This window comes from Sceloporus occidentalis, unplaced genomic scaffold (genome assembly GCF_023333645.1).
Source record: "Sceloporus occidentalis isolate IW3139 unplaced genomic scaffold, rSceOcc1.0.p SCAF_68, whole genome shotgun sequence".
In the NCBI taxonomy this organism is placed as follows: domain Eukaryota; kingdom Metazoa; phylum Chordata; class Lepidosauria; order Squamata; family Phrynosomatidae; genus Sceloporus; species Sceloporus occidentalis.
Window position 1 is genome coordinate 4,635,613 of NW_028317048.1, and position 24,439 is coordinate 4,660,051.

At 41.1% G+C, this 24,439-nt stretch overlaps 3 protein-coding genes across 4 annotated transcripts; 2 read left to right on the top strand and 1 right to left on the bottom strand.

Annotated features, from left to right (window-relative positions):
- The first annotated feature begins 785 nt into the window (after window positions 1-785).
- Window positions 786-4,615, top strand: LOC149286568 (prefoldin subunit 5-like). Of its 2 annotated transcripts, XM_089494015.1 has the most exons (6): window positions 786-857; window positions 2,103-2,205; window positions 2,293-2,324; window positions 3,115-3,189; window positions 3,655-3,760; window positions 4,545-4,615. In XM_089494015.1, the coding sequence occupies exons 1-6, from the start codon at window positions 786-788 to the stop codon at window positions 4,613-4,615; spliced, it is 459 nt and encodes a 152-aa protein (XP_089350141.1). The 2 variants fall into 2 exon arrangements, with proteins under 2 accessions (XP_089350141.1, XP_089350142.1); XM_089494016.1 differs by lacking the exons at window positions 2,103-2,205; window positions 2,293-2,324.
- Window positions 4,616-6,569: 1,954 nt separating this feature from the next.
- Window positions 6,570-15,492, top strand: LOC149286569 (MYG1 exonuclease-like). The gene is made up of 7 exons (XM_089493971.1): window positions 6,570-6,791; window positions 8,437-8,549; window positions 8,627-8,786; window positions 9,408-9,557; window positions 14,719-14,841; window positions 14,926-15,107; window positions 15,333-15,492. The coding sequence occupies exons 1-7, from the start codon at window positions 6,570-6,572 to the stop codon at window positions 15,490-15,492; spliced, it is 1,110 nt and encodes a 369-aa protein (XP_089350097.1).
- Window positions 15,493-17,287: 1,795 nt separating this feature from the next.
- LOC149286570 (aladin-like) lies at window positions 17,288-23,410 on the bottom strand. Its single transcript, XM_089493972.1, has 16 exons — window positions 23,288-23,410; window positions 22,495-22,622; window positions 22,359-22,414; window positions 21,871-21,962; window positions 21,632-21,678; window positions 21,439-21,537; window positions 21,165-21,308; window positions 20,389-20,509; window positions 20,147-20,271; window positions 19,423-19,483; window positions 19,243-19,333; window positions 18,934-19,027; window positions 18,769-18,836; window positions 18,578-18,659; window positions 17,777-17,861; window positions 17,288-17,425 (listed from the first exon to the last, which is right to left on the bottom strand). The coding sequence occupies exons 1-16, from the start codon at window positions 23,408-23,410 to the stop codon at window positions 17,288-17,290; spliced, it is 1,554 nt and encodes a 517-aa protein (XP_089350098.1).
- Window positions 23,411-24,439: the final 1,029 nt, after the last annotated feature.

Consider the following 24,439-nt stretch of genomic DNA (forward strand, 5'->3'; position numbering starts at 1 on the left):
CTTTGTAGTATAATTTCTACAGCAGCCAAAGACCGCACTCTCCTATTTGGCTGTGTATTTCCTTTGTAGTTTGCACTCTAGGGGTTATGGGGTGTTTGCAGTCCCCAAAAGGCATACTAGAGGTGCAGGAGTTTGTTTACTATTATTGGCTTTAACCCCTCGTGTGTGCCTAAACGGCATTATACCGGTACCTGCATGGGTATAATTACTGTGTGTGAGAGATATATATATATATATATATATATATATATATATATGTCACCTTTAAGGGGGTGGAAGCTTTTAAGAAATGTATTTAGTTTCCATTATATTTACTCTTCCGTGTGGCTCTTGGGGTCAAACAATGGGGTAAACAAACATACAAGATGCAGTGTTTCCCTAAGCTGGGTGTCTATGAATAGCTTACATAGGTTGCTGGAGTTAGTGTAGCTGTTCCTAAATTAGTTTGTCGTATAAACGTATTTAAAGCAAAGGTAGGAAAATTGGCCCAGCCTCCCATTGGGGAAAATGTGTACTGACCCGTTAAAAGAGTAAACGTCACAGTATTTTAATGTGATTATAGTATAATGATAGGCGATCCCCTTTCCATTCCTTAACGGAGTCATTTTACAAGACAGATAAACCCACAGCGCGTACTTCAGTAGGCGGCCAGAGTGACAGTTATACCATAGAGCTGTGCTTGTGGCACGAACTAACGTATCATAAAGAATGCCGTGGGTAGAGCGGCACTGTCGTAGCTTTGCTCTAAAGCGGACGTTGGAAGGAGGGTCTCTTCCTCCTGCAAGATGGCGCAGACGGTGAATATTACCGATTTGTCTCTGCAGCAACTAGAGGGGCTGAAAAGTCAGCTGGATCAGGTATGATGATAAATCTTCGGGTTCGTTACGCGGCCGTTTCAGTCACGGCTGCGCCCCCCCCCCCATACACTGGTAATAATGGCAAAAGAAACCTGGGAAAACGTGCGAGTGCCGGGGCTGTGTCCTGTCTATAAACGGCCTCCGGAGCAACTGGGCTGCATGTATTCTAGAGCCTGTTGGCTTCCATCACACCGCTGTTAGGCCTGTACGTACACAGACACACACATATATGTATAATATATTATATGTATATACACACACACGCGTATAGGAGAGGTTTGTTTTTTTAAGGCTTAGAATTCTTGCTGTGTATGAAAGTACCGGTGTTCTACAGCTATACAGGAAAAAGTGTTTATGAACTTAATTGGTTAAGAAAAAAAATCTAAATCCCCCGCTCTGTTATGTAAACCGCTGTCAATAGGTCTATATATAGCGTCAAATGCTGCGGTAAAGCCCTCTCCCCGAGCTCCATCTCCTTTAATGTCCTCCTTTGCTCATATGTAACGTATGGAGGTTCGTATGTAAAAAAACAAAATACCTTTTGATAACGTGTACTTTCTGCACTACCCCAGACCAGCACCTCCAGCCGCCTCCCCCCACCTGCCCCAAAGGCATATTTACCTCCTGTGCTGCCCTATTCATCACCCGGGGCACCCCCAACACGCCTCTATCCATTCTACTGGGCATCATTGCATGGCGTCGTATACTGCATAGGGAGTATGGTGCGGAATGAAACTATGGAGGAGAGCCATGCGTGGTGTTGATTGGCCAGTTGGGGAGATCAGTGATCCCCCCTTTAAAACCGGTTCATTAAATAGTGGAGTTACGGGGAGCCTGATTGCCCAGTAGGGAGATAAAACTGTTATGTAGCAGAGGGGCTGATACCCAAGGCCTGGCCAGGATCCACTACAACTGCCACGGGTTATATCAGTGGTAATCAGAAACTGTAATGATGGGAGGGCTGTATTGAATTGACTTTAAAGTCGTAACATTGGGGAACTCGCTTGATAAAGCAGCACTCATTTACTGGTATAGGCACTGGAGACTCCAACACAGCCACATTGAACTGTTTTTATGCTGTTTTTGTTACAATATTTTTGTAATATTGTATTTTCCCATTGATTGTGTCATCCATCTCTTCTAAAAACCTTATTAAAGCAAATATATCTGCATCAATGCAAACCATTTCTTGCTGCTCCTGGCCCCGGTATAACCACTAAATGTGAAATGTTGTCATTGTTTTAGGAAGTTGAGTTCTTGTCTTCCTCCATCGCCCAGTTAAAAGTGGTACAAACAAAGTACGTGGAAGCCAAGGACTGCCTGAACGTGTTGAATAAGAGTAATGAAGGTGAGTAGCCGGTCACCATATATGGGGTGGTTTTGTCAAAAAGGACCAAAGAATAAGTGTATTAATGTGTATTTGCTTATCTTACAGGGAAGCAACTGCTTGTTCCTCTGACCAGCTCTGTATCCTTCTTTAAGAGTATAGTGTGATTCAAGTGACTCTGTGTCGGTATATAGTGATTCCGTTCGGAAGCAAGGAAGTGTACCGACTCCTGCCCTTTCTTCTGACACGGGCCACGTGCTTGTTCACCGGCTTGTGTTCTGTGCCCATACAGAGCGCCTGATGTGTGAGTGAACCCATTTTTTGGACGAGGCTACTGCTCTTTTAATATTGTCTGTCTAAGCTGTCCTGCGTCAGTGGGAACGCTCAGAAGATGTACAAACTAAAACGGCGATACCTGACTGGTAAAATGGACCCAATCTTCCAGCCTCAAATCTCATATAGGTAATGGAGCTTCTACCGAGCAGTCATGTCCCTTACCTCCAGGGGAGGATTTTGCTTGTGTAAAAGCAGGTTTCAGTTACAGACAGAAGCCTTACATTTAAACAGACAGCCTGTTTGTGACATTTTGGCAGCTTCTTTTAATGTGTTCTTTTTAGTTTATTTTAGCTACCTGGTACCATGCCAGCATATGCAAAAGTAGCAGCCTGGAAGCTGGTCTTTTGTTGGATTAGCTTTGTTGGCATACAGGAACAATTATCTGATGCCTGCTAACCTGCAGGGATCAGATGTTGTGATGTTACAGGTCCCTACAGCACAGCCTCTCACCACCAAGTGAAAGCAAAAATGCACGTATACGAATAAAAAATTGGGCCGAGGGGCTTTTATGGTATAACCCTCGAAACCACAAAAAACTACACATTTTCCCCAAGTATGTCTAGGTTGTGTTTCTTCCCTTGACTCCTTCCTTAGATGTATGTGCCTGGGACTCTGCGTGACGTATCCAATGTGCTGATAGACGTGGGAACTGGATATTATGTGGAGAAGGTGAGAGTCTACTAGTCGGTACCTTTTTTATTTTTTTGGCTTTACTTTTTTTAATATATATTTTATTTTTAAAATGCACTGCAAAGCGCTTCCAATAATAAATTATGAACATTCTTATATAAAAGAACACATGCATTCTTGAGCCAAGAAAGTTTTGGCTTATAGAAGACTTTAATAAAATTATTTCTGTCTTGGCCCTGTTTTAGGAGATTTGTTGTGAAATCAGCATCAAGGTCTGAGACAAACATCCCTTTGTGCCTCACTGTACCCCCAGATTTCCCTGCAGAAACTCAGTCTTGTCCTTTGATAAGGAGGTCTGAAAATCATGTGTCAATTAAGGAGTTGTAGTACATTATCTACATGTTTTTTCTATTTAGAATTACCTAAGAGTTCCAAAGATGTTATCGGTTTCCACATTTGTTTTCCCACACAGTTGTTCTCATACTTAAATATCTGTGTTCTCAGACTGTAGAGGATGCAAAAGATTTCTTCAAAAGAAAGATTGATTTCCTCACTAAGCAAATTGAAAAGATTCAGCCAGCCCTGCAAGAAAAGCATGCAATGAAACAAGGTGAGACAAAGGAGTACGAGTAAAGAGGGGTGTAAACTGTCTCTGTTAGTGTGAGGGTAGCAGATTGCATTCGCTGCTCAGCATTGTGGGTCCCAGAGAATTAAATTAGTATTACATTTTGCAAAATGCTTTTCTTTAAGTATTATAGTGTAATTGTTCTCTGATATTGTCTTATCACATTAAACTTTCTGCCCTGGCTATTGTACTTGATTGCTTTATGGCAGTCTGTAAAAGAAAATTATTGACAAGGTGTCACCAAAAAGCAAGATTGCAGCATTGTTGGAATTTTCCAAAGTTCCATTGATGCTATTTCTATAGAGCCGTTTCTGTGGAACGATAGATGGGTTTTTTAGACGTTTTCTGAGCATCCTGGGAATTGCGATCCCTGTTCAGCTGTCTGTTCTATAGAGCATATTTCATCAATATGTTGCTTTGTAGTTTTGTATCAAAACTGTGTCCCTGCCATAGAGAGGAATGAGCTGAAATGAATTCCTTTTTGGAGGCAGATTGTGTTGCTTCTTTTCACTGGTACAGAAAATAATCAGCTGTAGAAAATTGGTTAGTTTTGATAGGATGGTGGGTTAATTGCTGTATCGATAGCCATTAGGAATTGGTGGTGCCATCCAAGTATTACAACGTAATGCTCACAAAATTGGCCTTTCAGTCATTGGAAGGATGTACCAAAAGCAAACAAGCCTCAACGTGATCTATTGCTTTTAGGTTATTGAGATATCTCCAAATCTCTGCTGCTGTATTATGCTAACATTATTGTTTGTCTTCCTAGCTGTCATAGAAATGATGAGTATAAAAATCCAACAGCTAACATCGGCCCAGGCTGGGACATCCAAGGCTTAGCAGAAGTCGGAGAGGCCGCCCCTTCCAGCCACCTACCGAATGGGATGCAGTGGCATCTTGTGGCAGAGGCGGATGGAAGGCTAAGTACTGGCATCACTAGCCTGGTCCGCCGCTGCAGTAAAACCCCTTCCCCACTACAGACACCAGCCAAGTATATCTTCACAGACTGTGTACGCTGTACAGCTTCCTCGGCAAAGGGGTTAACTTATTTTTTTGTTTATCATTTATTGTTTTGTATTTGAAACATAAAGCATTTAAAATCAAAACATGTCTGCAGTGTTATTGGGATTTCAATCGGTTTCCATAAATATCCTCTGTTTCCTGTAAAGTGGTTGAGATGTCCTTAAGTATCTTGTAATTAAGAAAGGTTAGAATACTTTTTTTTGACTGATTCTCATGGGTACTTGGAATGGTATCATCATGAAAAATCTGTAACTGGATCCTCTTAAGGATCCTCTTTGAATAACAAAATAATTGTATAAATGAAAGGAAATCTAATTTTTCTTACTCGTTTATACACCCCACACACTGCAGGGCAGAAGTTTAGATTTTTAGATTTGAGAAATCAGACATTTAAAAAATGTCTGATATCTCCCTAAGAGTGGGTCAGTGAATTCATTAGAACGTTTTACACTAATGATCTGTTGTCTACTCGCACCGCATCAACTAACTAATGTGACCTGGGTAACAATATGTTTTAAGTCTGATATGTAGGTGTGGATGCAGGGCCTGATTATATTCAATAAATAGATTACCCTTCCCAAATACATGTGGATTGCATAATACTAACATAATCCTGAGATGATGGGGTTCATTCATTACATGTTAGTTTGTGTGAGATGAAGCATTTCACCTCCCTTTCGTAAGCCTGCGTTATGAAGGGGAAACACAGCCCCCACTGGAGAACACAACCCGGCTAGGTAATGTTTCAGCTACTAGAGATGTCACAACACTGACCAATGACATTTTCATCCACCTTCCCTCTATTATGTAGAAGTCAGTTTCCGGGGCTGTGTGTGTCATGTGCAGGTATTAGAGAATGGAAGAAACAGACATCCAGAAGTGATTGGCTGTGGTTCTGTATATGGGATTTTGCATACAATGTAACACATAAAGATAACTATTCCAAATTCCAGTATTATACAAGGATCTGCCCCGTAATCCAGAACCTTATTGGAGTGGGGCAGGCAGGAGTCGCCTTTAAGCGCTGTACACGTTTAACATGGGCATGGCCTTATCTCCGCTAGCGCTGTGTAAACTCTAGTGCCCTCATGATTAGCAGCTACCTGGTCCTATGACCATTAACTGTTCGTGTGCTGGGCACCCTAACTGCTAATCAATCAAATGCGCTTGTGTTCACGTTCTTAGTTATCTGATTATTATTGTTTTATATAGCACCATCAAATTCTGTAGCGCTGTACAAGGGGTGGACAGGACACAACAAGTAGTATATAACATAACAATCTGACTTACAAAGACAACAGGCAAGGCGGTCCCTGCTCAAACGAGCTTACAATCTATTATTACATTGTGCATAATTAATTCGCTCGTTGGAACAAGTACATTGAGGTTGCAAACTGGCTTTTTAAAAAAAAACAAAAAACAACTCTAGTTCCCTGGCCATATAACTGAGGTTTTGGGTGAAGTTCTGAAGGTCCCCCTATTATGGTAATGAACACGTTAAAACCTTCTGATGCTTTAGAGTTGTAGGTATAACTTATTTTTACAATGTAAGCACAGTTTTACAGCATCGCTAACAGCGCAAACAGACTCCGCAATAAACCTATCTTGCTGTTTTGTAACAATTAAAGGATACAAAGCGTAACACCGATGTATTTTGCGCTCGTCTTTTTTTAATAATACAACGGTTTCCGTGGAGATCCACATCCGGAAGTGCCTTGTTCGTTGGTTTATTCCTCCCGGCTCCCCAAGCCACTCGTCTAGTTGGTTCCGCATGGTAGTACGGGGCCTGCAGTCCCGCGCGCTCGCCTTGATTTCCCTTCACTTCTCCTGCCCCCGGAGCAGCGCGTTCCATCACCTCTTGATGCCTGAAGACCCAAAACGACCCCGACGGGAGGAGCAACTCATGGCGCCGAAGATCGGCACCCATAACGGGACATTTCATTGCGACGAGGCGCTCGCGTGTTACCTCCTGCGGACGCTGGAGCCGTACAGGGTGAGGCGTGTGTGACGGGCAGCGTGACAGAGCCGCTCGACGGCTTGTAGGGAGTGGGGCCAACATGGCGTGTATGCTGCCTCTTATACTACCGGGGGCCGAGCATCTAATGCGGGACTGATTCGTATTACACCCTAAGGAACCCATTTCCTGCGGGTGGCCGTCCTTATGCACGGACCACGTGTTAGTGTCGAAAATAGGAGCCACTAGGACACTCCAGTCTCTCTCTTTAATGTATGTGACAGCTGGGGATGGGGGCTTTAAATGATGCTTTGCCGCCCCCACCCCTCCACAGGAGATGTTTGGCTTGGAGCGTTTTCCGGCCACCAATTGGCTGCTTCAAGTAGCCAATCAATGCCAAGAAATGTCAGACTGCAGGAACAGGGCTGCGATTTCTTGGTCAGGTTATTCATTTTGAATAATATGCAGAATACCGTATTTATTTGATTATAAGACTTCATTTTTACTGAAAAACTACTTTGTCTTATAATTGAGGTCGTTTATATTCAGACCTCAGAGAGAGCCCTAAAAGTGGAAAAAACCAATCCCACGCGAATATAGATAATAAAACATTGTTAGGTTCCCAAAGTACTACAGCCCAAGAAACACTCATCTAGTGTTGAAAATAACAATCTGAACAAACAGCGCGGGGCGCATATACCTGGGAAAAAGAAAGTATAATAGTATAAAGAAAATACCAAAAATTATAGATTAATAGCACTCATAAACATGGAGTTTTAAGCAGGCTCATCAAGGAATATGGAGAAAAAACGTATTAAATATCATCTTTAAAATCTGTAACAGAACTCCAAAAGCACAGTATAACGATAGTAGCTTGATCAGCCTGATTAAAACTTCATGTTTGTGAGTTCTATTAATCTATAATTTTTGGTATTTTGTTTATACAATATTATACTTTCTTTTTTATTATCTTTTATTTATATAGCGCCAACAATTTACGCAGCGCTTATCCCTTTGTATATGCGCCCCACGCTGTTCTGATAGAACCCTAGCTGGAAACTCTCTGTTTCACCCGGAGACTCTGGGTGGAGCATCACTTTTCTGGGTTGTGGTAGCGGCAGCACGCCCACTTCCTGCCCCCTTCCCACCCACTTCCCTTTAAACAATAGTGTGTGTCTTGCGACATCAATGCCCTCTGACACCAGCAAGAACCTCCTACCCGCATTCCGCAAGGCACCTCCACCACCTACTACAGCCCCCCAACGCATTAAATGCATGCTTGCCCGACTCTCCACAGCAAGCAAATATGCAGAAAGATGTAGGAGCGGGTCACGAGTTCCGCAGCTCTCATGCGACCCCGTCACTAAGGAATGATCTTCGCATAATGCAGCCAGATCTCCCAATGTGCTCCTTTTCACAAGTTGTGGAGAGGGGATGGTTCAAATACAGGCAAATCTTTGTGGACTACAAATCCCATGATTCACATGTTGCCTTAGGTTTTACTGAGTATCGTGGGACATGTTGTATTATTATCATTCAGCTCTAGGTTGTCAATGCAAGCAAAGTATGTATATTTTGTTCAACATTCTTGGAGGTGGGTCTGAGGAGGTGGGTCCCTGAAATCTCATCCTCTGTCTTGAAAAGTTTCATAGACTGACATTTGCTCGTGTCTTCTGACCGCCAGAATGCAGAGATTGTCCGGACCCGGGACCCTCAGCTTTTGGCTCAGTGTGATGTAGTGGTGGATGTGGGTGGGGAGTATGATCCAAACAGGCACCGATACGATCACCATCAAAGGTTAGTTGTTTCTTTGCCTGTTGTCTTCGAGAATTTCCCAGTTTTTTGCCCCTAATTTTAATCTTAATGTTGCGTAGGTCATTCTGTGAAACAATGCACAGCCTGTATCCTGACAAGCCCTGGGTTACCAAGCTGAGCAGCGCTGGACTTGTGTACGCTCACTTTGGATCTCAAATACTTGCGACACTCCTAAACACGGAAGAGGATGACTCCATCATACCTGCACTGTACGACAAAGTAAGTTAAAGCAAACCTTCGTATATAGTGTTTTCTCTTGTTTTTGCCACAATGCTTTCTGAAGCAGGATTCATACAGTAACCGAACAGGTTAGTTCCCCCTTTCCACTATCTTAGCTTTCTTCTTCAGGCACATTGGTACAATGTCATTTACTATATTGTCTTTAAAAGCTTGCACTCTTACTCTACTCAACCTACAAAGTTATCACGATGACTGTGCTCGTACCCTCCGAGACCCTCGTGCCTAAAACAGGCAAGACGGGTACGTCCAGGAGAGAATGGTTATCACCTCCATGAAGAGCATATATAGAGAATTATGCAATAACCATTTTAGGTTAGGAGGAAAAAAACCCAAATACTGATAATTTTAAGAAAATTTCTGATCACAGAACAAGACAAACTTCTGCATCAGCGTCCGTACCGGATATGCTATACCATGACCCGTTTATCCATTTCTGAAATTGGTAAATAATTATATGATTTATACTACTTATCCCCATTCCAGCGCAGGCCAATGCCATTCGTACATGAATGAAGTACTTTGCCCTTGTTTTTAAGATTACGGAGGATTGGGAGTGAGGTTAACTAATGCCGTTACAGATATCTCCCTCTCGTTTTTCAGATGTATGAGAACTTTGTTGAAGAAATCGATGCTGTTGATAATGGGATATCACAGTATGATGGCGAATCGCGCTATTCCATAACAACCACCTTGAGCTCTCGTGTCGGCCATCTGAACCCACGCTGGAATGAACCAGACCTAGACACGGAGGTAAACACTCCATGGCCCTCACTGTGCTTAGAAGCCAAACTGCTCGGCTGTGTTTTCCTTTATCTGTACCCTTGCCTTTTTAACTGTGGCCTATGCCACCATTGGGTTTAGCCTATGACATCGGGAGCCCACCCGGGTAAGTCACTGGTAGCGATGCTCTGAGTTCTGTCATTAAACTTTGCAAAACATGAATCTGAATGCACCTAGGTTTTAACAGAAAATTATGCAATATTTCATTTAAATGAAAAGTATGTAAAGCCTTTGTTGAAAAATATTTTATTTAAAAAAAAATAAAATACTTGGTTGTTGTCAGGTTTGTCGATCCCTGACTTCGTATACAGTTGTGTCGGTGTCCAAATATTTCCGGGCCTAAGTTTTTTGTTATTTCGACTGTCTATGAAAATAAATTCAAGTTACAGTTAAAATAATGAATAATGGTTTGACTTGCAGTCTCTCAGCTTTAATTCGAGGGAATTCACATCCAAATTGGAGGAAGGGTTTAGGAATTGCAGCTCTTTAATATGTGACCAAAAGTAATTGGACAATTGACTCAAAAGCTTTTTCATGGACATGTATGGGCTATTTCTTCATTATTAAGTTCAGCAGGTAAAAGGCCTGGAGGTGCGGCATTCGCATTGGGAAGCTGTTGCTGTGAACCCACAACATGCGGTCAAAGGAGCTTTCAACGCAAGTGAAAGAGGGCATTTTTAGGCTGCAAGAAAGAAAAGATCTATCAGAGAAATAAGAGGAACATAAGGAGCACCCGAGTCAAAATATTGGTATGTTCTGAGAAAAGAAGAACACACCGGTGAGCTCTGCAACACAAAAAGGCCTGGATGTCCACAGAAGACAACAGGGGTGGATGATTGTAGGATCCCTTCCATGGTTAAGAAAAACCCCCTTCACAATATCCAGCCAAATGAAGGCAGGTAGGCAAATCATTTTCCAAGTCTACCATAAAGAGAAGACTTAATGAGAGCAAATACAGAGGGTTCACCACAATATGCAAACCATTCGTAAGGCTCAAGAATAGAACGGCCAGGTTAGACAAAAAACATCTGAAAAAGCCAGCCCAGTTCTGGAACAGCATTCTTTGGACAGATGAAACTAAGATCAACCTGTACCAGAATGATGGGAAGGAAAAAGTATGGAGAAGGCTTGGAACTGCTCATGATCAGAAGCATAACACATCCTCTCTAAAACACGGTGGAGGCAGTGTGATGGCGCGGGCATGCATGGCTTCCAATGGCACTGGGTCTATTGATGATGTGACAGAAGACCGAAGCAGCCGAAAGAATAGTGTATAGGGATATATTTTCTGCTCAGGTTCAGTATAATTCAGTAAAGTTGATTGGACGGCGCTTCACTTTACAGATGGACAGTGACCCAAAACATACTGCGAAAGCAATCCAGGAGTTTTTTAAGGTGAAGAAGCGGAATGTTCTGCAATGGCCGAGTCAATCGCCAGATCTCAACCCGATCAATCGTGCATTTCGCCTGCTGAAGACAAAACTTAAGGCAGAAAGACCCGCAAACAAACAACTAAAGACCGCTGCATCGCAAAGCATCACAAAGGAGGAAACCCGGTATTTAGTGATGTTCATGATGCAGTCATTGCCTGCAAAGGATTCTCGACAAAGTAAATGAACATTTTATTTATGATTGTGTTGATTTGTCCGATTACATTTGAGCCCCTGAAATAAGGGGACTGTGTATGGGAAAAAAAGGTTGCAATTCTTAAGCATTTCATACAATATTTTTTTTGAACCCCTTGAATTAAAGCTGAAAGTCTGTACTTCGAGTGCCATCCCGGTAGTCTTATTTCAAATCCATTGTGGTGGCGTATAGAGCCAAAATGATCAAAATTGTGTCTGTGTCCAAATATTTCCGGACCATGTTTGAGTGCTATTAATCTATAACTTTTTGTATTTTGTTTATGCTATTATAGGCTTTTTTTTTTTTTTTTTAAATGCGTAATGTAGATTGGTAGTGTTTTTCAATCTTGGGTAAAATGCATGTTTATTTTCATATAATATCATTATATAATCCATTCAAGAGTCCAAATGGATGCACTTAGCTCCTTGTGTATCTGTGACAGCTTGTACAAGGTGGGATCTATGCCATGTCATTAATGTGCTCGTCTGTCTCTAGTTACCAGGTGGACACAGGATTAGAAGTATCCTATTATTATTTATATAGTGGCATCATATTCTGCAGCGCTGTACAATGGGTAAACAGGACTTAACAATTTGGCTTACAGAAACAACTGGTGAGGAGAGAGTTAGGGTGTATAACACAAGAGGTAAACGTGCCGCTGTTAGGGATGGAGCAGCCACATTAACCCCTTAATGACAATTGCCGGTCCTGGCACGGCACGGAAAAGCATGTGCTTTACGACAATTGACGTGCCAGGACCGGCACGTCTTTAAACGGGTGCAGAAAGCGATCTACTATCGCTTTCTGCACCCAAAAAGCGTTGCTGAATGCCTCGACCTCGAGGCATTCAGCAACGCCGCGATCGGCACGAAGGGGCCATCTCTGGCCCCTCCACGGGGCGTCAACATCCGCCATACTTTGTATGGCGGCGGACGCCCGTTTTAAAAGCGTTTAGGAGGCGATCGACGATCGCCTCCTAAACTTAAATGGTGTCGCTGGAATGCCTCGATCAGGAGGCATCCAGCGACACCAAACACTAACCTTTTGATGGGCTGTGACCGCTCCGGAGAGCGGTCACAGCCGCAGCTGCCGGCAATCTTCGCCATCAAGGAAGATGGCCGCCGTCCTGTAACAGGAACCACAAATTTTAAAAGTTCGCTAGATAGTCCAGACCATCTAGAGAACTTTGGCTCCACTTGCAGGTTGAATACAGGTACTGCATTCACCATGCAAGTCAATGGAGCCCAGCTTTCTAATCACAGTGTGATTAGTAAAAATAAATTAAAAAATAAAATAAAATTAATAATAATTAGAAAAAAATAGTAAAAAAACAGTAAAATGTAAAAATCATTTCCCACTGATGTCACTATCAGGGGAACCTCCAAGTTGAAAAAAAATGTAAAATTTTTTTTTAAAAAAATAAAAAAAAAATATATATATAAAAAATATATTTTTGTGAGCAAGTCCTAAAATTAGCATATTAGCTTAAAACAATTCTCGCATGGAAAGAGTTAAAATACTGGCATATTAAATGCCCGTGGGGTGTCTACTTTTAAAAAATGTATGATTTGATGGGGTAAATTGAATGGGCCAGGTTCAACAACGTCCCAATTAACACGGGGGGGAGGATGACCACACATCTAATTTCCAATTAGAAAAATGCACACGTACCAAATGTGGCCTTTTAGTTCCCCCAAAAAATGACACACCCATGCATGTGGGGTATCACTGCACTCAGGAGATGTTGCTGCATATGGCGGCATATACCAGGAGCTGTAAATTCATACATAAAGTAGGTGTGTGTGGGAAAAATACACACACAAAAATATTACTGCAAACTTTGAAAAAATGCTGGTGGTAAAATATGTGCATGCAAAGAGTTAAAATACCAGCATTTAAAATACCCTGTGGTGTCTAGTTTTGAAAAATATATGGTTTTGTTGGGCACACTGAAATGGCCTGGCTCAAAGATGTACCAAATAGGGCATGGGCAGTGGATCCCAAATGCCAAAGTTCAACATTGAAAAAAGCGCATGCCCCAAATGTGGCCCTTTTGCCCCAAAACAGCCAGGCAAAATCATTCATGTGAGGTATCGCTGTACTCAGGAGATGTTGCTGAACACATATTGGGGTGTTTTGTGATAATGACATATACGAGAACATTTTAATTCATACCTGAATTAAAATGTGTGTGGAAAACCAAATGCAAAAAAATGACTACCACAAAGTTTGACAAAGACTGGTGGTAGATATGGTGCATGGAAAGAGTTAAAATACTAGCATTTGAAATACCCTGGGGTGTCTAGTTTTCAAAAATATATGGGTTTATTGGGCACACTGAAATGGCCCGGCTCAAAGATGTACCAAATAGGGCATGGGCAGTGGATCCCCAAATGCCAAAGTTCAACATTGAAAAATGCACATGCCCCAAATGTGGCCCTTTTGCCCCCAAACAGCCAGGCAAAATCATTCATGTGGGGTATCGCTGCGCTCAGGAGATGTTGCTGAACACATATTGGGGTGTTTTGTGATAGTGACATAAACTAGAACATTTTAATTCATACCTGAAGTAAAATGTGTATGACAAAACAAATGCAAAAAAATGACTACCATAAAGTTTGACAAAGACTGGTGGTAGATATGGTGCATGGAAAGAGTTAAAATACTAGCATTTGGAATACCCTGGGCTGTCTAGTTTTCAAAAATATATGACTTGATGGGGTAAATTGCATTGGCCGGGTTCAAAGATACCCGAAATGGCACATGAGGGGAAGAATTACCAGATTTGGAAAAAATGGCTTTGAAATAGCAAAACGCTACCTGTACTTATTGCCCCATAATGGGTAGAAAAAAGCAAAAAAACATAAAAACATTGGGTATTTCTAAACTCAGGACAAATAGTAGAATCTATTTAGCAGGTTTTTTCATTACCTTTTATAGATGAGTAAAAGATTTTTCAACTAAAAGTTAGAAACAGTCATTTTTTTCTAAATTTTTCACCATATTTTATAATTTTTTTAATAGTAAATAATATGATACAATCAAAACAATGTCATCTAAAGAAAGCCCTTCTTGTCCTGAAAAAAACAATATCTAATGTGTGTGGGTTCAGTAAACGGGAAAGAAGAAAATTACAGCTAAACACAAGCAGCGCAGAAATGTTAAAAAGGCCATTGTCACAAAGGGTACAAAAAGTAAAATCAGCCTTTGTCTCGAAGGGGTTAATGTAAGGATTGTCCGAAGGCAGGAGAGAGACCAGGACGATTGGGCTAAGGAAGATGGGGAGAAGGGTGTTAATGTGTAAGTTTGTAGCCATCCTTAATGAAGTGGGTCTTCAAGGATCATCTGAAGAATGGAAGACGGTGAAAGATGGATAGAATGAATCCCTTGGCAAACTCTTGTTAAGGCACAATGATGTGCCCCGTAGTAAAATGGGGTTTTGTGTACTCGCTGTGTCATACCCCGGGCTATGTATTTGTCACATTGAAACTTCGTTCTCCTATAGGCTGGATTTAAGAAGGCCATGGAATTAGCTGGCTCTGAGTTTGTGTCCCGTCTGGATTTTTATCACCGTTCTTGGCTGCCAGCTCGCGCTCTAGTAGAGGAGGCCATCAAGGACAGATTCCAGGTTATTGTCTTTTATTATCTCTTAAAATAAGAATTGTCATTGTGACGGACTATAACTGCAGTGATGTTCTGCCTTCTATCGCAGGTGGATGACAGGGGTGAGGTGATCGTTCTGGCTCAGGGTGGTTGTCCTTGGAAGGAGCATCTATTCCAGCTGGAGAAGGAGCTAAGTCTGGAGAAACAGATCAAATATGTGTTGTACCCCGATCAGAGCGCACAGTGGAGAATACAGTGTGTTCCTACAGGCCCTAGCACTTTCCAGAATCGGTTAGTAATGTGGCATTTAAATATATAAAATATAGACATGTAGTAAGGAGTAGCCGTATCAGTCCAGGAATGTAGATGCAAAGTAACAGAACGTAATACAGAGACCAAAAATTTAGAAGGTTCATAAACAGTCATCCTTTAGTTTCTATAGACTGCAAAGATCAGGGGAGAGTGTGAAGGGTCACAAGAGAGTTTGACTTGTTTTTTCTTTTTGAAACCTTTTAGTCTCTCTTTGCCCGAGGATTGGCGTGGGCTGCGGTCTGATGACCTCTCCTCTGTCAGTGGGATTCGAGGCTGCATCTTTGTTCATGCCAGTGGATTTATCGGTGGAAATGAGACACAAGGAGGAGCTTTAGAAATGGCACGAAAAGCTCTCACATCATAAAAAATAATTTAACATTGGATACACGCTGTGTGGCCCTACTACCACGGCACGTAGACCAACTCCAGCCAATTGTATTTATACAATTTACCATCAGTAAATATTTTTGTATTCAATTCACGTTTGCCACAATTGTCGTCTTTTTATGTGTGCATTTAGTTACGTGGGAAGTGTGTTGTGTATTCTTGCTCTTGAAATAGTCTAGTTTAATGAATCTACTCTTACCGAGCTGAGCACTTACCGTTCCCCTTTAAAAGTAAAAGCTAGGTTTCTCTTCTATTAGCAGCTCAGACACAGCACAATGAATTATGGTCCTACAACTGGGGCGTGAAAGGTAATATATATATATATATATATATAATGTAATCATCAACTAAGTCAAGTCCCCATATGTTAGGGCGTAGTCTTTACAAAGGCTTGCCATCTTACATGCTGGATGTAGGCTTTACGGGAATATTAAAAGGGGGGGGGTATGGATAATTTGCTTCGCTCTCACATAATTGGCTGAACCTTATTTTTGGTAAATGTGCTGTAAGAGAAAACTTGTAGTTTCGTTTTGTCCCCCCCCCCCCGACACATATACAGAATAACTCCGCAAAGCAGAGAACTGCACTTTAGTTAGCCCCCCCCCTTTTTTTTTTTTTTTTTTTTAAGCCAGTACGGCTGTAAAGTTTACGTACATGTTTTACTGGTTGGGGACTCTTACAAAACCATGACATATGAGCACTTAGTCAACTGTGATTTTTTATATAAAATTGGTGAAATGCTGCAGTTTTAAAGCCATTTCTTGTGTTCTTATGTACAGGATGTAGTTAAGTATCTAAAACACCAATATAATAGAAAATACTCATTTATAGAAATATGATTTATTGCATGGCAATTCTGTGGTTTGTTGCTTCCTTAGATGTTCCTGCTGTGGTATTCAGTGATTCCCATCTCCAATTATTCTTCTTGACCATTGTATAGGGCAGGCTGACTTCAGATATTTAATGTCACCAAAGGGAAGGAACCCATTTGCTCTTCCAGAAGCACAGATAAGAATGCAGGTATTCATCAGGCTGCCACAGGAGGTTTACTATTACATACAGGTTGAAGGTGCTGCATCACTTACATAAAATACAGATCTCTCCAACTATGCTAACTAATGCCAGAGGCCATCTGGGCATCAACTATCCAAATGTATATCATGGTCCACTTTGTATGAGCACCATTTTTTGTGCATTTCAAATCCACACATGTTATTTTACTATAGGCTAGGCTTATTTTCTTCTTTCTGCCTGTACTTAAGCTGATATGATGGGTGCAGCCAGCACATAGTGTGCTTAATAGACATTTAGCATTTTGCCTGCATCGGTGGATTAGCGGTTCGAAAATTCCTAGAAGTCTATGAATGAAGTGTAATTTACCTGACTAAAGAATTATTCATATAAAGCGCTGGGATAGTCAACAGTGTTAAGAATTATGTCTGTTGGATATAGAAAAGCAAATCAAGCCAGTAACCGACTGTACAATAAATTAGGTAGAAAAGTCACTTAAATCATTTTCATTTGCAAAACATTTTGGTACCTTTCCAATCAATTTCTATAATGTTTCTGTAGTGGAGAGTGAACGTTAATGTAATAACAATCAAACAACTCCCTGTACTGTCATCTGTTAGGAGATCGTTATAAAGGTCACAGATGTCCCTCAGGAGAACCGGGCTAGTATAGCAGACGTCTTATTTCATTGAATTCTGGTGAAGTCATTGATTAGGACAGGATTCCAGCACAACGGGCAGGTGCTTGTGCTCTCCCCCACGCTACTCCGTGAAAAGGGTCCTTGAAGCTACGATGCTGGCATTGCCTGACACCACATTGCTGCCCTCAGGGGTAAAACGCGGTATTTGGGAATTTGCAAAATAGAAAGGGACATGCGTCAGCCGGCCAGAGCTCCACAGCTAGGAAGTAGAAGAAAGGGAGAACATGGGTTAAAAGTAACCTGCAGTAATTTGATATTTTGGAGACCATCTGAACAGACCAATCCTCAACAAACTCACCTCTGTTGTACACATTGTCAGACAGCTAATGAGGACTGGCGTTAATGGCAGAATAAATGTGAGTGTATCCCTTATGCACTCACACCATAAAGTGTAGTTTGGAGCAGGTGCTTTGGAGACCACCACCTGTCCCACTGTTAGCTGCTGGTAAGCGGGCAGCCATTTGGGGTTTACTTTTATACATTTCATCCATACAGATCATGTTTTTCAAAGCAAACACAGATAGAAAAAAAATGGGTAAAATAACCTTACCGCAGTGAGCAAAGCACCCTTCTTGAAGCATTGGTTAAACTGCATGAGCTGTGGCGTGTCTCCATTGTTACCATTAATGAAGCCACTGAGGATACAAAAACAGATGTAATAACATACAACTGGATAACACTTAACTAAAACTTTTTTATATCGATATCCTTGTGTGGGGGATAGTAATCCTGTACAAAAATAAAGTAATCTTTATTATCCATTAGAATGTCCTTTGGGGGAAACGGGTGTATGTTTGGCCATTGAGTGCAGAAATTGTGAAGTATGAGAAATAAAAGGTTTTAGCTCTTCACATTAAACATCTTAGAAATACACATGGAAATCTTTCACTAATAACTGATAAGTACAGTAGAATGAAGAAATACCATAAAGGGACACTCTAGTCATCTCATGCACATGTTAGTCAAGTGTCCCTTTAAATGAACACTTACTCCCCCCCCCCCCCTGCAAATAAGTATGCATTTGTTTCTTTTTATTGGAACTAGAAACCAAGACCCTGCCTTCTACTGCTAGACTGATCTCATTTTATAAATGACCATAAACATTGAAAACATGCATTGATTTGCATTTAGAAAAATCAACCTCAATGTGCACTGAAATATTTACACAATTACAGGGAATGCTACTTCAAAACCATCACAATGGCAAAAAAGGGGACAGAAACTTATATAATTCCCAAACTGGGGGAATGAAGGCGTTACATCTGTTTATACACGTGCTTATACTACAGACTCTTAAGTTCTAAAGTAAGAGCATCTCCCATTCTTAACGCTTTCTTTTTATTGCACATACCATGGAAGAAGTTCAAACACAGGGCTGTTTCTTGTCCTGAACACAGCAATCACAGTTTGGCTTGATTCATTCTCAGGATTTCCTGCAAAACCAAGAGACACTTCAGATTTTTTTTTAGGTAAAGAGACACGTTTAAGCCACACACCTTAAAATAAAACATATCTGGAAGCCGCAGATAGAGTTGGCATCACCTTTCAGTATGACGGCCAACCTCTCCCCGCTTGGGTCCCAAGCCATAGACTGGATCTCTCCTCCAATGCTGCAACACAAACACCGGTTCATTGTTTAGTTGCAAATGCGGGTTCAGCATGGTGTATGTTAACACTATTCCTTCACAGATCAATGGCGACACTCACCTGATTTCCCCATTTTCTGTTTCAAACACTGTTTCAGATATATCAGCGACCACGTTAGCACTCTGACTTCCACCGACACAGCCTTGAGTCTGTCCTGATAACATAATAAATTAATGATTTTGTATCACAGCACAGCATTTTAATGGTAAGATAAGCAGATAGACGTACACCGTGACAACACCTCTTTATATAGAGAGCAGAATAATACAGTTTATTCAAGTAGTATTGTCTTGATTAGAAAACATTCCTTTTCCATGTATAGACTACATTATAAAAATAAAATAAAAAAAGTGAACCAAGAACACTTACCATCGGAGACTGAGAAGAGTAAGCTGTATATTACAGATTCTCCTTTCACAGCGAAAAGAAGACGGCTGCCATCAGGACTCCAGCATCCAGTCTAAGAAACAAGGTAATAATAAAGGGGTCAGAAGTTAAGTAAATCAGAGGTAGGACTGTCTAGGAGCCCAAGAATGAAATGAATTGTACCTGACAACGACCTTGTAATGTTGGCCAGCGCTCACAGGTCCACATCTGCGTTTCCCACACCCTGCAATATGCAAAAACATCGGGACTCAAGGAGGTATATATATGTAGGCATCTATGTATAGACAATTGAAATAAAAATAAATTATATAGTGGAAACACCCTCCAAACTCTCAGGTTAGCAAATACAGGTAATGTGCCTCTCAAACCAGCACATATACCCACTATGAGCTGAGATATGCCTTTACCTTTCACAATTACCTTGGCAACTTACTAAAACTTTCACAGGGCTGCCAGGCGGTATCAGCAAACCCGGAGTTTAATCTCGAGGAAGGCAAGAGTTTTGGTTTTAATTCCCTCACTTCACTATTCATTATGAAGAGCCAACACTAGCAAGCTTCTCCAGCGTGAAGTGCTAAGCTGGATCTGTATTATTGTATTTGTTCGGTGTTAAGACTTTGTGTATACATTATAAAGGGCCAGCTAAGCACTTCCAGCAGCAGAATATCACTGGAGTTGGCTCAGTGAAGTGAAGGACTAGAACAATTCTCCTTCAAAGTCTCCCTCTGACAAGATCAGTCTGCGATTAGCACTAGCAGCTAAATACAGGATAACTTACTGCAAAATCTGCCCATGTTTCGCTCGTAAGCCGAGTTGCTACTGCAGTAAATACGTACTAAATGGAAATGATTAGAAAGTAGCATTTCATGTATGCTTAGATGCTCACCTGAACACAGAGGATGGTGTAGCTGCTAACACTTTACTGCCATCTGGAGACCAAGAAAGAAAGGTGACACCTCCTCCTCCGACTCTCTGTAACGGCACACAACTCTCTGTAGCGACATCCCAAACCTGGAAAGAGAAGAGTGTTAAGTAATAATATCTCAAAGCATTTATAAAAATGTACACCAAAGGCTTTATCATGAGCAACAATACAGAAAAAAAACACATCTGTTAATCATGACTCACCAACATAGTGGTGTCAACCGGAGAAGCAGAGAGCAAGATCTTGCCACTAGGAGACCAACAAACACTAGTGACAGGACTGTGTCCCGGGTGCGACAATACTTGGGCACAGCCAGACGAGGGCCTGAGGGGACAGAGAGAATCATCTTTAGGCATGATGGATATCAGACACACAGAACCAATATAGTTCTAACCACTAGCTAGTGCTGACCTTCACACATACCTTCATTAGAAGTAACTAGACATCTCTCTGTTCCCAATAGACAAAGGTATTTTATTTACCAGATAGTTTTAGCTTTACACAAAAAATAAATAAATAAAAATGACTGGTTGCTAAAAAAAAAAAAATTGGACACAGGTTATTACTGTACAAGTGTTGTAGAAAAAGCAGATTTTAAAGTATTTATTAAATAACAATGCAAGTCTGGTGAAGATTGCCCTTTGATACGGGAAAATGTTTGAGAAGATGGCATCGCCAGTCTCCCTCCTCCACGTAAAAATCTTCATATAACATTTGATGATAATATTTAAGTGCAATGGATTAAAAATATATATTTATATTCTCTGAAAGAAGAGCCATTTCAGATGCAAGCGATTTTCTTTTCTCCAACTAACCATTAGGTGTCGCCCTAACTCCAGGGTTCTGTGGGAAAAGTGATTCTGGAGCAAGTTTTTGCATTATCAGCCTAGCAACCAATTATTTTTAACTATGCATCAGAATTACCTTTTTACATAAAACCCATTTAGCTGGAATTAAAAAAGAAAAAATAGAGTTTTACCTTGTGGATAATGAGGTAGGATCTACGTGCCACACCAGCACACAGCTCTGACATGCCACCGCCAATATAGATGCACACAGGGGCTTCCATGCCATGCTGGCTACATCCTTCTGAAGTCTATGCTTTAATGTGGGTACAGTATGGCTAAAAGAATCAGTAAACACAATAAAGTATTTTCATGAACACATTACTTGAATACCTAAACATGAAAGTCATCCTGGTTTGAGAAAGCTCTGAACACTCAAGTGTAATACTCTGATGCAGCAGAACTCACCTCCCTGAAGTATAAACACGAATAGAGTCATCTAGAAGAGCCAGGGCAAACTTGTTGGTGTGAGGATGCCAAGCAAACGCACGAAGAGAGCAGCCAGCCCTGGGAAATCAGACAGAGCAGAGATCACAGGGGTCAAAGGACAAGGATTTTCCCTTAGGTGCCACATGAGACGTCTCAGGGGACATGTACTCACCAGTCATCAGCCTGAGAGAACTCCGCTGTGAGATCCTCGCTTTTCATCTGTGGAGTCACAAAAATATATCAGAGGTGTCCCATAACTGGCATATGGCGGGGGGGGGGGGGGGGGGGTTATTCTTATTTTCAATACTGATTACAATCATAACATACCGGTAATAAAAAACGAATGCCTCATATTCTAAGTGAAAATTCTGCCAGCTATCGGGTTAACTGTGAACAGAATGAAAGACTCACTGTGAGATGGGGAAAAAGTGATCCATGAAAGGATGAAGCCAAACGACACACAGCAAGGGAGCAACGGGCTGCGCGTCCAAGCCACGGAGGGACTGCGGATTAGAGTACACACTGTATACAATAGCTACACAGCAAATCATAACACAATACACATCTAAAGCTACTTTATAGCTACGACTGTAGGGAGCAAATCTTTAAAACAATCAGGCCTTTCATAAATGTATAGTGTGCCTAACTTAACCTACATATAGTGCTACAAATGTTTCTTGATAAAAGTTCTTGTGAAAAGAACTGAAAAGTTAAATAATAAATTACACTTTGCATCATTAATCTTGTAAAGTCCTGCGACTGCGCTTTTGTATTGTTACATTTAGGAGCCCCGGGGCACTATACATATATGTGTATATATTATATATACACACACTCAGTATGTATAAAAGTTTTGTGACCACTCAAACACAGCATTTTGTTCCATATGGATCTCTTACCCTCTTCCTCTGAATTGGACATCTCCTCTAGTAGACCAGCAAGACCCATTTGGTGCCTGAAATAGTGCATAGCCAAAACATCATAACAACCCAAAACTGCCAGACAAGGCGCGCCGTATGATATAACAGTACTTACCAACCATTCAAACAACGTTTCCAGATAGATTCTCTGTGATGGATAAACGCTGCTTTACTACTAAGCTCCATCCGGCCGGGGACTTTCACTGCTTCCAGGGGGATTACAATTTCAGGGATGTCTACCAACTACATGAGAGGTAGAAGAAAAGAAAAATAGAGAGCAAAAAGCTTGTGAGTTTAAATGTGCATTGATTTTGGCAACAAAGATGCATAAATGTATATTAAATACCATACAATGTTGATACATTATACTGCATAATTCCGTTATCTGTGTATTTCTCAACTTTGTCAGACCCTATATTTTACAATTCTATGCACTACATAAAAACTATGCAATAGTGTTTGCAAATTAAAATAACATACGTACTAAAATCATCCTTAAACGAATAATATGAAGGAAAGTTACTAAAATCCTGATTGTCAAGATCTATACCAGGGCCGTCCAACCTGCGGCCCTCCAGCTGCTGCAGGACTACATCTCCCATAATGCTCTTTCAGCTATGGGGCTGGCTGAGGAGGATGGGAGATGTAGTCCTGCAGCAGCTGGAGGGCCGCAGGTTTGACAGCCCTGATCTAGGCGATTCTTCCTCACACCTTGTCTCTCCCCTACTGCTAAGTTGCCGATGACTTTTAATTGATTCAGGCAGATGATAAAAAACATTCACACTGATGGACAAGCAGCAGTATTACATGTAAATAAAGGAATACAGCCGTTTAAATGAAGCAGTTGGGGGACTTTAGGGCAAAGTTACAAGTAGAAAAGCAGATAAGCAGTAACTGTTACACACGACCTTATCCTGAAAGGCTGGAGGGGGGCTGTCAAATGCCAAGCCTGGGACCATCTCATTGTTAAACTCATACAGCGTGACATCACCCTGCGTCAGAGGAGGAGGAAACAACCCCAACGAACACATCCTGGAAGCAGAGAAGAAAAAAATATAGTTTTTAGACCTGCTACAGTTATTATCATTTATTTCTATAGCGCCAACAATTGACGCAGCTATAGACTTCAAGTGACCACCAATCATACATAAAGTATACAGCAGGGTTCCCGACATTTCCATAATGTGGAATCTCACTGGGGCCCTATTGCTCTCATACACAAAGTTATCATAATTGTATTAGGGCCTCCATAATATCATACTCCATACTGACGGGTAACGTAACAGGGCCACAAAGCACAAGCATTATGTGTTATCAGCCAGGGACCTGGTATAACGTCATTAGTATATTATTATTCCTATTCTTTTTATAAATGTAGCATTCATAACGAGGAGAGCATGCATTACCTCATGAAACATCTAGCTGATGCCACATTTTAGTCAACATTACGTAAAGCGCCTAAAACATTTGCTGGCCCTCCCGGGCAAACAAAAAAGGTCTCTAACAGTCCATTCTTAAACTTTGCATTACCTTTAATAAATACAAGGCGACACAAACGTGTCTCAGCTAAAGAAATATATATCCCGCTGAAAGAAAAAGATTTCGAAAACGCGCTCCCACAACGACGAGTCCTCACAGGGGACAATTTCCGTGTCAGCGCACGGAGAAGTGGGCGGGCATGCGCCGTAAAGCATTATGGTACTTGTAGTTCTACTGCGAAACTCGCTGTGGGGTATGTAAGCCGTATGTGTGACTTGAGTTTTTCTTCTTAAAGCTGATATTTACAGATAAAACCAATAGTGCATTTTATGTACATTATGTGCGTTTATTTGTCCTTTTCTCCCATTCAGTAACACTCATTTAGTATTTATGGAGCATAGAATGACATTGACTATGCTAAATTTCTATATTTAAATGAAGAAAAATAAAGACACAATTGCAATTTTTAATTACTCTCCACCTTTAGGCTGAAAGGAGAAGTGTTACTGGCTCGGTTTTTAGCATCACTAAATCCATGAATTAAATATTTCTATTAGCAATTAGCTTGTTATGGAAGCTGA